At 40.3% G+C, this 16,498-nt stretch overlaps 2 protein-coding genes across 2 annotated transcripts; both read left to right on the forward strand.

The window, feature by feature from the left end:
- Positions 1–497: 497 nt before the first annotated feature.
- On the forward strand, positions 498–2,233 carry LOC121800719 (tRNA-specific adenosine deaminase TAD3-like). The gene is given in 8 exon segments (XM_042200229.1): positions 498–600; positions 702–753; positions 836–1,022; positions 1,307–1,389; positions 1,462–1,558; positions 1,638–1,695; positions 1,750–1,990; positions 2,068–2,233. Coding segments are annotated over 8 exon segments (987 nt in total).
- A 10,113-nt stretch (positions 2,234–12,346) lies between these two features.
- Positions 12,347–13,952, forward strand: LOC121801415 (CAX-interacting protein 4-like). Its single transcript, XM_042200897.1, has 2 exons — positions 12,347–12,505; positions 12,712–13,952. Exon 2 carries the CDS (start codon positions 12,723–12,725, stop codon positions 13,695–13,697), a length of 975 nt encoding a protein of 324 aa, XP_042056831.1. The 5' UTR covers positions 12,347–12,505; positions 12,712–12,722; the 3' UTR covers positions 13,698–13,952.
- Positions 13,953–16,498: the final 2,546 nt, after the last annotated feature.

A 16,498-nucleotide genomic window follows, 5' to 3' on the forward strand; every position in this document is an offset into this window, starting at 1 on the left:
AGAATAAGAGCATCCACAATGGCGCCCGTCCCGGCGGACGTCCGGTTGGCGTGCCGGAGTTCCGCGCGGGACGTCCGCCATTATGCAGCGGTGACGCGGATACGGACGTCCGCTGTGGACACCGGAGTTCCGCGGCGTTCCCGGGACGTCAGCCATTACGTTGACTCCACGACGTCCGCGCGGACGTCCCGATTATTATTTTTTTTTTTTTTTGAAAATTCTATAAATACCGCTGTTTTTAGGAGCTTGTATTATTCATGTATTGTAGCTAGTGTATTCTTTGAAGAAGTATTATTCACGTAATGTAGCCTGACTTGCAAAATTAGAGTGTATAAATGATTTTAGGAGCTACTGAAGCAGCACTATTCGTGTAATGTAGCTTGAATTCGCAGATTAGGATTGTATTCACAATGTTTATGAATTGCTAAAACCAAGCTGCTGCTTAAGCTTTCAGTAGATGTAGATTATAGTATAAGTTTCAATCTCAGAGCAGGAGGATGAAGGGCACTGCTGATGGAAAAACTGTAGGCCCATCAGACTGTTGGGAAATAGTTCACATTCCTGAGAAGCCTCCGATTCGTCCAGACCACCAGCCTACGGGTATATTTTTTTGTGTTTCTTTATTTTTGGTTGGAATATTTGCCATGATTATATCGTTTTCTTTGTTCACTTGGTCTTTATTTCTTGTTCTGTATATGCAGTGGATGTCCTTGCTTCTGCAATCGATGCTATGCATGCGAATACTGTAGTCAGGTGTGCTGCTTTGGTTCATACACTAATCATTTTAACCTTATATCGATATGTTGTTTATTTGGATTTCAAATTTTTGTTGCAGAAAACTAAATCATATAGCTCCCCTGGAAGGCCTCCACCATGTGCTACTATTTTGATGTTTGGTCTAAGAGAGCACATTTATCCTGACAGGAGAGAGTCAGTTATTTGTGGTTTTATGCATGGATCCTGAAAGCAATGCTGAGTGTAACTATATGAATACGTACCAGTTGAGTACTTTCACTACAAAAGTGGGTCATCGTTTTATTATCTTAATCGATGCCAGTTCCTGTTTGAACAATTCCATGTATCTGAAACCATAATACAACCTGCAATGCATGCTGATGCAGTTGGATTACATTGCACTCTGCTGTCCTTTGTTAACATTTGCAATCATTGAAAGAAATATTTCGTTAAATCAACTTTCTGAAAATGCTATGGTATCTTGACTACTCGTGTTTCTTATCTAGCTCATTTGGTTGTAAGCATATGTTTCTGGTTACATAAAACTTTTTGCCAACCCTGATTTGTTTAGTTATGCAAATATGCTGCAACAACAAAAGAAGAATGGAAAGAACAATGCAAGTTGTGGCCAACTTCCTTCCATCCACCTACTTCGTAAGTTATTAAAGATATCAACTAATAGTGTTTTAACATGAGGCTGAAGTTCTAAGTTTTTTCATGTAACAGCAATATCGATGGCATAACTGGATTTTCGGAGTCAGATTCATTATCTGTTCTCAAATTTATGAAACATGCAGTTCACATTGCGAAATCCGGTGCTTTGGTATGTTCTAATCTGTGATCGTATGGTTTTTCTAGTATATCTTGTTATGATGTTATCTGTAAAAAAATCATTTTCTTAGCTCGTATGGTCAATGATGGAAGTCCTTTCTAGCTCTTATGTTAATCAAATCTGCAAGTGTGAACTTTATCATACTTGGAGCCAATTTGCAATGTAATATGCCACTGTTATAGTGGATCCTTTATCAGGAGAAACTATTGCTAGCTCGTGTGATGAGGTCTTATATCCTGGTGCTAAAGGTAGTAGCAAGGAGCCATGCTGTTCCAAAAATCACGAAACAACTACACAGGGTGGGTCTAATGAAATGGGAAATGATTTACTATCCAATGAAGCAACGCAATCATATATGGAAGTCTCTTGTTTAAATCCTTGGGGATGGCTCGAGCACCAATTGCATTCGAATTTGGGTTCTAGGCATCCTTTACGACAACGCAGCTTTAACTCTTCTTTCTTTGATCACTTTAGTTTTACTGACCAGTCTGTAACCTCAGGTGCTCAATGGCGATCGTGTATCAGAGAATCAGACGAGTGTTCTATGCTTTCCCAAACCCAAACAATGGTGCTTTGGGAAGCGTCCACAGATTGCAAGGAGAGAGAAGCTTGAATCATCACTATGCTGTTTTTAGAGTCATGTTGCCTAGAGAGATCCTTGATTGATGCAAGATTTGCCTTGTATTAGTTACATACATTATATGTTGAGATAATTTAATTAACTAAGCATTTATCCTTTGATTTCATGATCAAGAAGATATCTCTTCTTGGATCCTTAAAAGTAACTGTGATGATTTTTGATAAAAAAAAGTTATAATTTTTTCTCATTGAACTGCTACCATTGGTGGAGGTAGGATAAATCGATTGCTATTAACATGCTTTCTCTACTCATCTCTTGATGCTCTTCTCTGGTTTGCTCAGCTCCAAGAGTTTGAAACTAGGGTCTTCGGAAGATGAAAGTCTGCGCTTGCTCGCTGGACAACCACCCTGGAAACCTTCCATCTTGAGACAGCATTGCAATTGGCTTTGCTGCTGACTACACAGACCCAAAACAAGGAGGGTGTCTGAAACTTTTAGTAAAAGGAGCATGTTCTGAATCATTATTTCATTAAGGCTGTGTAATGTCTAGTTGATATTTGGTGCAATCTTTAACATAAATATGTTAACCATATGATATCTTGTTACTTGCATTACTCCCAACATTGTTCTAGCGGTGGAGCACCATATTTATTCACACAGATTAATTATGCACGGAAATAACCAGTTGTCCAGTAATAATACATCAAGAAAATGGATGGGTATATACACTTGAATGAACATTATGTGGATGCACAAGCCCTCGTAGAGGATGTACAACCACCCTGAGCATACTCTGGATAAAAGAAACTGTAATACTTCTACAAGTTTTTCACAAATTATAGATAATACTAATTGCGTCTATGTTAGGATCTAAATTAATACAGCCTCCGTTCTATAATAGTGGAGGCATTTCTTTCTGGTACGGAGATTAAGAAAAATTGTGATAAGTGAGTTAAATAAATGACTAATTAAATAGGAAATGAAAAAAGGTAGAGAGATGAAGAGAGAATACAACAAGAGAGAGTATAGTAAATGAGAATAAATGTGTTCACTTTTTACTAAAAAGGTAAATGACTCTATTGTTATAGAACGTATCAAAGTGGGAAAATGACTCAACTACCATGGAACAGAGGGAGTATTTATCTATTGATAAATTTTTATCTTTGATTTGTTTTGTCATACTCTCACCGTCCTTCTTTAAGAGTTCCAATTGAATTCGGTACGAATTTTAAGAAATGTAAATGATGGTCGGTGAAGAAAAAGATAATGGAAGGTGAGTTTCATTTATATAAGTATATTTTATAGTAGCGAATGAAGTTAGTAAAATGTGGAATCAATTACTCTCTTCGTCCCAAGATATTAGACTCACTTCTTTTGGCACCAGAATTTAGGAGGTGTTGTTTAGTGGTGCAAGGGGGTTGGTAATAAAGTAGATTTTTAACATAAATAGAAATGGCTCAAATACGTTGGGACATCTCAAAGTGGTATACGAGTCTAATATCTTGGGACGGAGGGAGTACTATTTCCAAAATATTTTAATTGAAATTCCTAAAATAGGATAAATATTTTAAGGGAGTATTAATGATTAGAAGCGCCGACAATATTCTAAATATGTCACAAAATGCTAGTATATCGGAAGTTGTGACGTCAACACGGAGTAAGTGTGGGGTCGGTGTGATGGAGTTCCTTTCCTTTCCTATATATATCATCATCTCCGTTTGCAACTCAAATTCACAATTCATAGCTAAAGTATTTTCGATCAATAAATCAAATCTTGTGCAACAATGGAATACCGTCCAATTGGCGCAGGGCCTCAAGGACGTGAACCACTTCTCGAAGATGTCCGTGTACGTCGACGTGTCCATCGGCGGGTACCCCCAATCACGGCAGCGCACCCCCGTAGATAAGAACTCCGGCACCTCCTCCAAATGGAACCACCTCATGGAATTCGTGGTCGACGAGCCCTACCTCACCAAGCCCGGCCTCTCCCTCCTCTTCCAGATCCGTCCCCATCCACGACCTCTTCTCCTCCTCCGCCGTCGATCGAATCGTCGAGTACCAGGTGATTGTTAGAAGTGAGAGTGATCTACCTTCACCATGCAATGCTAAGGTGACAAGTGAAGTTGATCAACTTGTGAAAGCCAAACATGGTGCACGAGAGAAATGTGTTAACAACTTCATTGTGGCTGATGATGTGGATAAGACAGCTTGGATTCAGCATGTGTGAAGGAAGAGCCAATCATACACTCCACACGAGCCATGGCAGTAAAGCATCCAACAATGACAGCTAAGAAGAAGGACCACCAGTATACTTGGAAAGAGGTGTTAGCTTGGAGGAATAAAGAGAGTAGATGATTTACAGAGTTTGTTATGATTAAAGATGCAAAGTATGTTTAGTTTAGTGATAAGTTTATTAGTTCTTGATTCTAGATCCTTCCAACGTTGGATATATGTAATGCATCACTGTTACATTGATTGCAACGAAAAATATATGAAGTGTTCTTGCTAAAATTATCATCTTTCTTCTTCATGCTCTATTTGATTTCCTTTCATGGTATCAGAGCAGGATTCGTATGATCCTGACTCTTCACCTCAAATAGCTTAGTATTAAATTTTAGATCTGAAATGGCCGAAACTAATGAGGCCATACCAGTGGCAACACTGCCACCTATTTTCTCCCAACTTCCTCCAATTTCAGTCAAGCTCACTGATGGAAATTTCCTCATGTGGCAGCAACAGGTTGATGTTGCAGTGTATGGCTATGGCCTAGAATCATTCATCACTGGAGAAGAGGATCCACCACCACAGCTGATAGCAGGTCGTGATGAAGAGACCATGGTGCCTAATCCAACATACATAAGCTGGCAGAGACAAGGTAGGAGAGTGGCTGGATGGCTTCTTTCTTCCTTATCAGAGAGTGCTCTTACCTTGGTGGTAGGGCTGAGGTCAGCAAGAGACATATGGAGTGCTCTGGAAACTAACTATGCAAGCCGCTCCACATGTAAAGTGATGCAATATAGACAACAAATGTAAAACTTGAAGAAGGAGGGAATGTCAATGACTGATTTTCTCAGTAAAATGAGAACTTATTTTGATCTGCTAGGTTCAGTTGGTTGCAGGATTTCTAAGGCAGAGCAGGTTCCCCACATTCTAGGTGGCCTTGGACAAGATTATGATCCAGCAGTTTGTGCAATCACCTCCAGAACAGATCCATGGAGCCTAGGTGGTGTGAGTGCCTTCTTGCTCAGCTTTGAGTCAAGGATGGAGTCAACTAGAAGCAACTCCACCAACACAGATGGATCTCAGGCCACCTTAAATCTGGTGCAACAACACTCCGTCCAGAAGAGAGAGCCTCATAACTTCAACAACAGCAGATTTGAGCAAGGAAGTGGAAGAGGCTTTGGAGGAATATTTCATAGGGGAGGCAGAGGTGGAAGAGGCCTTGTCAGAGGAAGCAACAAGATCATTTGTCAATTATGTGAAAAGCATGGGCATTCTGCAGCAAAATGTTGGCATCGATTTGAGCATAATTATACTCCACCTCAAGTGCAATTCAGAGGAAGCTCTACACACCAACAGAATCAAGGATTTTTCAATCCCTCAGCACATCTGGTTCAATCAGTGCCCAGATCTCCATCAGGTTCATTCTCTCTATGCCTCAAATGCTTCTTCAAGCTGGTATCCAGACTCAGGAGCAACACATCATGTTTCTAATGATTTGAGCAACCTCAACTTGAGCAATGAGTATACTGGAGGTAAGAATCTATTGCTTGGAAATGGATCTGTTGTTGATATTGAAAATATTGGTGAAAGTGTTATTAAAAATCACTTAGCTAAATCTTCCAGAAAATTACATCTTAAGAGCCTTTTACTTGTGCCTAGCATAACTAGAAATCTTTTGAGTGTTTCTAAATTTGCTCAAGACAATTCTGTTTTTTTGAGTTTCATCCAAATTTTTGCCTTGTTAAGGACCTGTGCACCAAGGAAGTTGTCCTTAAAGGAACACTTGAAAGAGGCCTATATCATTTCCTAGTAGATCACTCTCCAATCAAGCGAGGCAAAGTCCCCATTTCCTATTCCAGTTCAGACATTCCAGCTGTTCACTCCTTGAGCCTGTCCAACTCTTCTTCCAGCAGCAGTTCTGATCATGTTTCAAGCTTAGATTTGTCTTTATGGCATAATAGACTAGGACATCATGCTTTAGATATTGTCAAACTTACTCTCAACAGTTGTAATATTCCTTTTAATGCAATGAAAGCTCCTGCACTTTGTTATCCTTGCTGTATCTCTAAATCACATAAACTGCCATATCATCAGTCACTTTCTCAACACAATGCACCTCTTGATCTTGTGCATAGTGACCTTTGGGGACCCTCTCCTGTCAAGTCTAGAAATGGTTTTTCCTACTATGTTTCATTCATTGATCACTATTCTAGGTTCACTTGGATTTATCTTCTTAGGAACAAGAGTGATCTTTCTGTAGTCTTCAGAGAGTTTAAAGCAATGAATGAGAATCTTTTGGGATCAAAAATCAAAATTCTTCAGTCTGGTTGGGGAGGTGAGTTTCAAGGGCTTGTTCCTTACCTGAGAGAGAGTGGGATAATCCATCGAGTGTCTTGTCCATATACCCCGCAGCAAAATTGCCTTGCAGAAAGGAAGCATAGGCACATTGTAGAAACTGGCTTGGCCTTGTTAGCTCACTCATTCCTTCCTCAACAATTCTGGGATGACTTATTTGTAACTGCAGTACACTTGATCAATCGTATGCCACCCAGAGTGATCAACAATATCTCACCTCATGAAGCTCTTTTTCACACCAAGCCAGACTACACATCCCTGAAAGTCTTTGGTTGCTTGTGCTTTCCCCATACTAGGCCCTATAACAAGCATAAACTTTATTTTAGGCCTGTTAAGGGAACTTTCCTAGGATATAGTCTATCTCACAAAGGATATAAAGTACTGCTTCCAGATGGAAAAGTAATTGTGACTAGGGATGCCATATTTGATGAGTCTGTGTTTCCATATCAATCTTATTCTTCTTCTTCTTCTTCTCATATCAATGCAGCTCCTTCTTCTTCATGTGATCATTGTCATTCATTTCCTGTTATCACTCCTACCATTTCCACTCGCACTGAGAATGTTTCATCAGGTTCTCCACTGTCTGTTTCACACTCAGATAGTGATTCATCTCCACCAAGTCAGCCTAGTCCCATTCTTCAGCTGCATGACTCACCTGACTCTCACATATCTGAACCTCCCCCAACATCTGATCTAGCCCCATCATCTACTCAGCCTACACACTCTATGACTACAAGGTCAAAATCTAGAATTTTTAGGCCTAAGATCTTCACTTTTTCTGCTTCACCTTCTCTTCCAAAATCTGCTCTTGAAGCTCTTCTAATTCCTAACTGGAAAATTGTTATGCTGAGTGAATTTAATGCACTTCTTAACAATAAAACATGGATTTTGACAACACTTCCTCCGGGCAAGAATCTTATAGGCTGTACTTCGGTGTTCAAAATTAAATTGCATCTTTCTGGAGCCATTGCCAGATATAAGGCTAGATTAGTTGCTTAGGGATTTTCTCTGCAACTTGGGTTTGATTTCAATGAAACATTCAGTCCTGTTGTGAAGCCTACCACTATTAGAATCATACTCAGTCTGGCAGTGTTTCTTGGATGGGCTGTGACTCATCTTGATGTCAACAATGCATTTTTGAATTGTGAGTTGAAAGAAGATATTTACATGAGACAACCGCTTGGTTTTGAACAAGGTGGCCCTCATTTGGTGTGCAAGCTTAACAAGGCAATCTATGGCTTGAAGCAGGCCTCAAGAGCCTGGTTTTTCACAGTACATGCTACTCTGCTCAAGCTGGGATTTTCTCAATCTAAATCTGATGCTTCTATGTTTATCAGACAGAAAGGGGATGACATAATCTATATGTTCATCTATGTAGATGACATGCTTATTACTGGATCATCTCAGTCTTCAATCACTGTTGTTATTTCTCAGCTAAATTCCTTCTTTTCTTTAAAAGATCTTGGGGAGGTGAGCTTGTTCCTTGGAGTTGAGGTTGTGAAGACTACTGATGGAGGTCTTCACTTGTGTCAATCTAACTACATCAAAGATCTTCTAAAGAAAGCTAACATGGTGGGTGCAAAAGGGTGTCCAACTCCAATGGTGTCTAGCTCAGAACTCAGCAAACGTTCTGGAATTCCAGTGTCAGATCCCAAGTTCTATAGAAGCATTGTAGGAGCCTTGCAATATGCCGCTATTACCATACCAGACATTAACTTTGTTGTGAACAAGGTCAGCCAATACATGGCAGAACCATTGGACACACACTGGAAGGCTGTGAAGAGGATCTTAAGGTATCTCTCAGGGACTCTGGACTATGGAATTCAAATAAGAAGAAGCACAGGAGAGATTTCAACTTTTTCTTATTCGGATTGGGCTGCTGATTTGGATGATAGAAGATCCATAACAGGAGTATGTGCATATCATGGAAGAAATCTTGTTTCTTGGTGTGTTAAAAAGCAAACTGTTGTGGCTAGGTCTAGCACAGAGGCAGAATATAGGAGTTTGGCTCAAGCAGCCTCGGAGGTGACTTGGCTGTCTTTTATGATGAGTGAATTGAAGATTAAGAAGAAAAGCAACCCAGTAATTTGGGTGGACAACATGAGTGCCATAGCACTGGCTTCAAATCCAGTCATGCATGCTAGAACCAAGCATATTGAGATTGATATGCATTTTGTTCGAGATAAGGTTTTGAGCAAGGAACTAGAACTCAGACATGTGCCAACCATTGATCAGATTGCTGATATCTTTACCAAGCCTTTAAGCCATCAACCCTTCGTGAAGCTAAGGGAGAGATTAGGTGTGGTGTCCTTAGCCTCACTAGGTTTGAGGGGGCGTGTTAGAAGTGAGAGTGATCAACCTTCACCATGCAATGCTAAGGTGACAAGTGAAGTTGATCAACTTGTGAAAGCCAAACATGGTGCACGTGAGAAATGTGTTAACAACTTCATTGTGGCTGATGCTGTGGATAAGACAATCTTGGATTCAGCATGCGTGAAGGATGAGCCAATCATACACTCCACACGAGCCATGGCAGTAAAGCATCCAACAATGACAGCTAAGAAGAAGGACCACCAATGTACTTGGAAAGAGGTCTTGGAGGAATAAAGAGAGTAGATGATTTACAGAGTTTGTTATGATTAAGGATGCAAAGTATGTTTAGTTTAGTGATGAGTTTATTAGTGCTTGATTCTAGATCCTTCCAACGTTGGATATATGTAATGCATCACTGTTACATTGATTGCAACGAAAAATATATGAAGTGTTCTTGTTAAAATACATCATGTTGTTATCATCTTTCTTCTTCATGCTCTATTTGATTTCCTTTCAGTGATCACCCCCTCCGGCAAGCCCAAGGGAACTCTGAAATTCTCCTACAAATTTGGGGATAAATTCAGGCACAAGCCGCAGCCCAAGCGCATCGAAGAGCCGGTCACGGCGTACCCTCCGCCGCCGCAGTATGCCTACCCTCCCGCTCCGTATCCGGGATACGGGTATGGGCAGGCTGCTCCGGCGGCGGGTTACGGGTACGGGTACGCGCAGGCGCAGAGGCCGAAGAAGAATAAGATGGGAATGGGGGGCGGATTAGGGTTGGGATTGTTGGTGGGAGAGATGGCGTCGGATATTGGGGAATCGGCGGCCTATGCAGATGGCCATGGTGATGCCATGGGCGATATGGCTGATTTCGATTTCTATTAGTTATTTCTGAATTTGAGTAGTTATATTTTGCTATTGTATAGCACTCCTACTAATAATTTGATAGTTACTGCCTGATGGAGTAATAATGATCCAATTTTCCATGTACATGAACGTTTTTTTTTTTTGTAAAGAACGTACGTTTTTTTAATTTCTACTATGGCATTATAATGTATTGGAATTGCTCTTTCTCCGAGTTCCTTAAAAATGGGGATGAAAGAATTAACCCGGTTCACATTTAGCATTTATAAACTGAATATGCAACATAAATAATGCTACAGTTCCATGATCAAGAGTTCAATATTTATTTTGGGTACTAGATGAAATATATGTATGTATGCATATCACACCATAAGACAGGTCACTATATGATCATGGGAAATGTATTAATATCACACATGCTAGATTTGAAACGAACCATTTGAATATGAGAAGGGATTACCTATTCCACAGTATACTATTTTTCCTAAGAATTACGCAATCACATTTTAATCAAGAGAAATCGGTGGTGGAATATGGAATTCAGATTTGTGGCAATAGTTTTCAAATTCGGAGTCAGAATTTGAGAACAAGTGTGACGGTTAAGCATATAGGCGAATGAGAACTGAGATATGGATCATTGAGAGAATCAGAAGCATCATCGAGGAAAAAATAATCGAGCAATAAAAAATGTAGGCAAAATTGAAACGGAGAATGGATAAAAGAAAAAATAGAGAAAATTACAATGGAGCAATAACAAATCTATGCAGAATTGAAAAGGGGGGATTGTAGAATGGAAAAAAAAGAGACACGATGAATAAATATAATCGATTTCAACATATGCCACGTCAAGAACAAATGAAAATTTAAGAATCTAATTCGAATAGACGACGACGACCCAGACCATGCATACTCAAGGATTTGTGGCTTCCTTTAGAATATTTATTATCTTTTCAAATTTTAAATCTAAAAATTGCAGATGCGTTTTCCTCAAAAATAAAAAAACTGTTGGGCAGGCCAAAATGTAAAGTGTTGTGTTCACATCCTTTGTGTTGTGCTTTTTCGATTATTCGATTTTATTGTCTTTTCACAAGCCACACATTTCACAAAAATATGTACTCCTATCAGTCTTGTTTTTATTGAACTTGCACACTAATAATTCAACGTTTGTGTTATTATTTGTCATCGCCTAATATATAACACAACTTATCTATGCTTGTATATCTCTGTTTATTTGTCTGATCATGATATATATGGATACACATAGTAGTATTTAATATATATGTGTGCCAAAAGCTTAGAAAGAATTGCCATGACAATTTTCTTAGAACACTTCACATTTTCTTCTACTTCATAACTTAGTACTCCTCCCGACTCATTTCCTAAGTGGCATGAGATTTTATGCAAATTTATTTTGTGTATTAAGTAGAGAAAAATTAAAATAGCAAAAGATGTATTTTTCAATTTAAATATTGGGCCATCTTGGTTGAGCGAACGAAAAATTAAAGTGAGTCATCTTTGAAGAGACGGATATAATACTACTCCCTCCGTCCTAAAAAAATACTACTACTAGTTATAGTACCATTTTGGGCCGTCTCCCAAAATCAGACCAATTGTAAATATGCAAAGTTTTTAACCAATTGCATATCACTAATAATATGGACCTCTTAATCCACTAACACTACTTCCACTGCCTTTTCCCTCTCTGTCCTACTTTTTCTCACATCTCTCTTTACTAATTTTACATTAAAATTTGTACATTTACAAGTTTGTCTATTTTTTCTTTAAGACGGGAGGAGTATTTGTTAGAAAAATATGGTTTAATTTTGATGTGCTAGTACTCCCTCCGTCCTAAGGAAGATGACTCATTCCTTGGGCGGCACAAGATTTTATGGAACTTTATTTTGTGTGTTAAGTGGAAAGAGTAAAGTAAGAGATAATGAATAAAGTATAGATAAAAAAGTGTTTCCATTTTTTAGTAATGAGTCATCTTAGTTAAAACAAATTAAAAAAGTCAATTGGGGAAAGGAATTGGTCTTATTTATGGATCACTCAATTTTGGCCTATGCTAGCCTGGTAGGGGTAATGGGAGTGTAAGCTTCTTTGTTGAGCTCTAGTGATTAAATTGAACTTTAAGTTTGGTGAAACATAAAGTTTCATTACTATGTACTCCCTCCTTTCACGGTCACAAGTCCACGTTTGACATAGAACAAGTTTTATATTTATCTAAGTTACCAAATATCGTTCCCTCTTTCTTGAATTAGTTTTTGTTCATGGACGTGGTTCCTGGAGTATTTGATGATCTGTATTTTACTTTGAATGATGTTTATTACTTAGAAATGATATGGATAAAATTTGAGCTAAGCTATCACTCTTTTTTAATGCAAAAGATGGGCCATGTTATACTTGAATGGCCCAATATGTTAACGCGTTTTTAATTTATTTTATTTTTTCAATCATTTGCCAATTCAGGATCTGCACTGCACAATCCCACACACCACATTCCCCTAAAATTTCAAACAATTCGGAGATAAATCGGAAGCGCAATTTCATAAACGCCTCTAACCAGCTTGAAAGGTCGTCGATTTTCTGCTGCCCAGCCTCAAGGTATTAACTCAACTCCCGTTCTCCTTTACGCTCTTCGCAGTGATTTCTGATTCTGTGTAATTTGTTGTTTCTATTCCTATTGCGATTCGGAATCAATGTCTATATTCTAATGTTTATTGCTCGTGTTAGTTAGTCCTCATAATTTCAAATCAAACTTAAATCTGGAACCCTAGTTTGTGAAAAATCCCCATTTCCCGTTTGTTCAGATCACGCCAAGATGCCGGCGACCGCGGGGAGGGTTCGCATGCCCGCGAACAATCGGGTGCACAGCAGCGCCGCCTTACAGACTCACGGCATCTGGCAGAGTGCTATTGGGTACGATCCCTACGCACCCAACAAAGAAGAGAAGAGCAACGCCTCCGCTCAGAACAGCGTCGCTGCCATGGAAGGTGAACAGGAGAACGCCTATGCTAGTTTCCAGGGTTTACTCGCTCTTGCTCGTATCACGGGATCCAATGCTGACGAGGCGCGTGGCTCCTGCAAGAAGTGTGGGCGGGTTGGGCATCTCACGTTCCAGTGCAGGAATTTCTTGAGCGCAAAGAGCGACGATGATAAGGCGATCAAGGATAATGATGCCATCCAAGCTGCAGTCTTGTCTGGACTGGAGAAGCTCAAAGGAAAGAAATTGAAGAGTGAGGATAGCAGTGAGGATGAGGAGAGTGAGAGTTCAGATACGGATTATGACTCAGAATTGGAGCGTGCTATAGCCCAGAAGTTTGGGAGAAAAGCTAGTGGGAGTGGTAGGAAGTTGAAGAGTAGAAAGAGGAGCGATAGTGATGAGTTAAATGAGAGTGATGCTAGGGAGAGAAAAAAGGAGAAGAGAGACAGAGGGAGATCAAAGAACAGAAAGAGTGCAAAGAGAAGGTGCAGCAGCGACTCTGATGATGAGGATTCAAGCAGGAAAAAGAGGAGGAAAGAGAAAAGGAGGAAGAGGGATGATGATTCCTCTGAGGAGGAGGAAAGCAAGCGGAGGAGGAGAAAGAGTAAGAAGGAGAGGAGAAGGAGGAGGAGTCACCGCCATGGGAATGATTATTCCTCTGATGATTCTGTGAAGCAGCGACATAAGCGGAGGAGTGGCAGGAGCGACTCAGCATCTGGCTCTGGTGACAGTGAATCGGATGATTGTCGAGTAGGAAGGGACAAGAAGCGGTCTGATAAGAAGAGCAGGCACCGTCGTCGTAGAGAGGACTAGCTTGCTTCTATCTCTTAATGATTGCGCTGTGTCGTGAGTGTTGAGTTTGGTAACAATTTCTAATGTGGTGTTGATGGAAACCGATTATCTGCTGTTATTCAGTTTCGCCTAGTCTGTTGTTTGGATTGCATTTTCTTCCCTTCTGATTGTAAGAATAATCTTTCTTCTGTATGAATATATAAATGATTCTGTGGGCTGAACACATAATTCTGTTGCAGATTGTTAATGTTAACTGAGTTATTTATGTTTGGTTTAGTTTGTTTGCCTAATTGATGGTGTTGCTCCTAAATCTTAACCATATAATCTTGCCGCATTCAAAGAAAATTTTAGTACTCAATCTTCGTCCATATAATAGTGAACTATTTCGTCATTATTGTCTGTTACCAATATAACACAGTGTCTTATTTTATTTTAGTAATTAGTCCATCTACGTACGACCCTGTCACTAAACCGTCCCTTAAATTACTATTCGCAGGTCTCATTGTACTTTTTTACTCTATCCTTTGACTAAGGGACAGAACATGCAACCTTCCGTCCCTTAAATTACTATTCATTCAATTTCTTTTTTTATTTTTATTTCCAACCAAATTCAATTAAAAAAACACACTTCATTAAAATAAAATAAAATTACAACATAAAATAAAAATACAACTTAAAATTCAAAAAATAAAAAAAGGCATAATTAAAATCCTAAAAAAATAAAAATGACATAATTTAAAATACAATTTTATAGAAAATTAAAAAACTACTCAGTCGGCGAATCATCCCCCGAAGGCGGTGGAGGTGCACTGAAGCCGTGAGGGGGCGGAATGTCAAGTTGTGCTGCCATAAACGTAATTTCGTTAAGCCAGGCTTGGTATTGGGCGGGCGTCATGCGGGAAGTGTCCGCCATTGTGGCGGTCATGTACATGGCCATAAGGGAGTTGGGGGGTCTCCCCCGAGCCCGAGCTCGCTTGGCTTGATTCGGCTCGGCCCCTCCTCCCTCTAGCCGCCTTCGCCGCATTTCTCCCTTGCGGCCGACGGCGCCCACGGGAGGACCCCCCGGCATCGTATGCCAGGGTCTCAACCTCCTGCGAGGCAAACTCTTGTGGCCCGCTGTCCGAACCGCCCTCACCAGACGAGTATTGGCCACTCGCCGTGTGTTTCGTGCGCTTCGAGGTAGAGCCCGTGCTGGACCGCACACCGCCGGCCCATCTTTCCTCGTCCTTGACGACCTCCCAAACAGCGACATATTTGAATTGTTTGCCGGTGTCGTCGAAGTAGACCCGCAAAGGCGACCTCAGAATGTCGGCTCCCGTGGCTCCGCTTTAGTAATGAGCCGCTTCATTCTTGTAGATGGCGCAGAATCATTTGACCTCTCTGTCGACTTGGTCAAAGTGAGCGCGGAGCATCTTATATGTGCGGCGGAGGGACTCCTTCGGCTTAATCTGGTGGTAGGCCTCGGTGGCCTTTTCCCAGAAGCACTTCCAGGGTTGTTGATTCCCGACGATGGGATCGTACGAGACGTTGATCCAGGCGTTGTACACCGCCAGCGTTTCTTTGGGGCCGTACGGATGTCGGCCTATATCCTCCTTCTCCTCCTCCTCGTCCGCCTCCACCCTTGAGCTTCCACCTCATCGGCCTTCTCCCCCGCCTCGGTCTTCTTCCGGAGTGGGTTTAACGGAATAATCCTCCCGAATCTGGGATAATCCCTGCAAATACCGCGGGGCGAAGGGACGGGTGTATGCATCCACGTCAAAATTGGGTGGTTGGTACCCCCGGCGTCGACGAAACCTGGGTGCCCGGCGTCGACGAACTGGAACCACCCAATATATTGTACATGCTCTCCCAGTCGCCGAACGCGTTGAGATCCCACCCCCCGGAGCCGCCACCGCCGGAGTTTCCGTTGCCGGATATTTTGTGATTAGATGTTAGATGAAAATTGGAGAGGAAATGGAGATGATTTGGGAAGAATAAATGTGTAGTTGTGTGTGAAATGAGGATAAATTAGGAGTATTTATAGAGTAAAAAAATATTAAAAAATGGAAAACGGCTATTTTTTTAATTTAGGAGTATTAAAAAATATTAGGAGTATTTAATATTTAGGAGTATTTAATTTAGATAAATTTAGGAGTATTTAATATTTTTTTTAAAAATATTAAAAAAATATTACTGTTTTCCACTTTTTATTTTTTTTAATTTGAATTTTTTAAACAAAATGATTTATTGCGTCAGCGTGACGATGCTCACTCGCGGGCCGGCGAGTGGGCGTCACGCATGGCGCTGGGGCGCGCCACGTCGCCTCGGCGCGTGGCGAGACGTCTCGCCATTCGTCACTACGTGACGGAACACGGAACGGGCTGGGGACGAGACGGGGCGCCGCAACGCGTAACGCCGCCGTCTTGTTCCTTCGTGACGGAATACGGGCCACTCGCGTGACGCCTTATATTCCCAACAACATTCCTTCTATTTACAACATAATCAATCAAATTAATCAATTCTAAATAACACAATAAACAAATAATAGTAGTAATATTTTGTAGTTAAAAACACACAATAAAGAGAACATATACTACTACAACTATATTACACTATGTCAAGCGAAGAATAAAATTTAGTGCTACTCCAAATGATTTACGTAAGATTTGATCTATGAGTACTGTACATTACTATCATCCATTATCCATACACTTAACAAATAAAATATAATTGAAAAATATTTGATTGTGTTTTTAGATTAGAATTTAAAAAATAAAGTTTTAAAAATTTATTGATAAATTATTTTTTAAGATTATAACTACTCCGTTTAGTTTTTGGCTGAT

This window comes from Salvia splendens, chromosome 4 (genome assembly GCF_004379255.2).
Source record: "Salvia splendens isolate huo1 chromosome 4, SspV2, whole genome shotgun sequence".
Classification (NCBI taxonomy): domain Eukaryota; kingdom Viridiplantae; phylum Streptophyta; class Magnoliopsida; order Lamiales; family Lamiaceae; genus Salvia; species Salvia splendens.

What these genes read in the sequence shown, in the direction of transcription:
- LOC121801415 (XM_042200897.1), top strand. Translation starts at nt 12,723, where the DNA reads ATGCCGGCGACCGCGGGGAGGGTTCGCATGCCCGCGAACAATCGGGTG.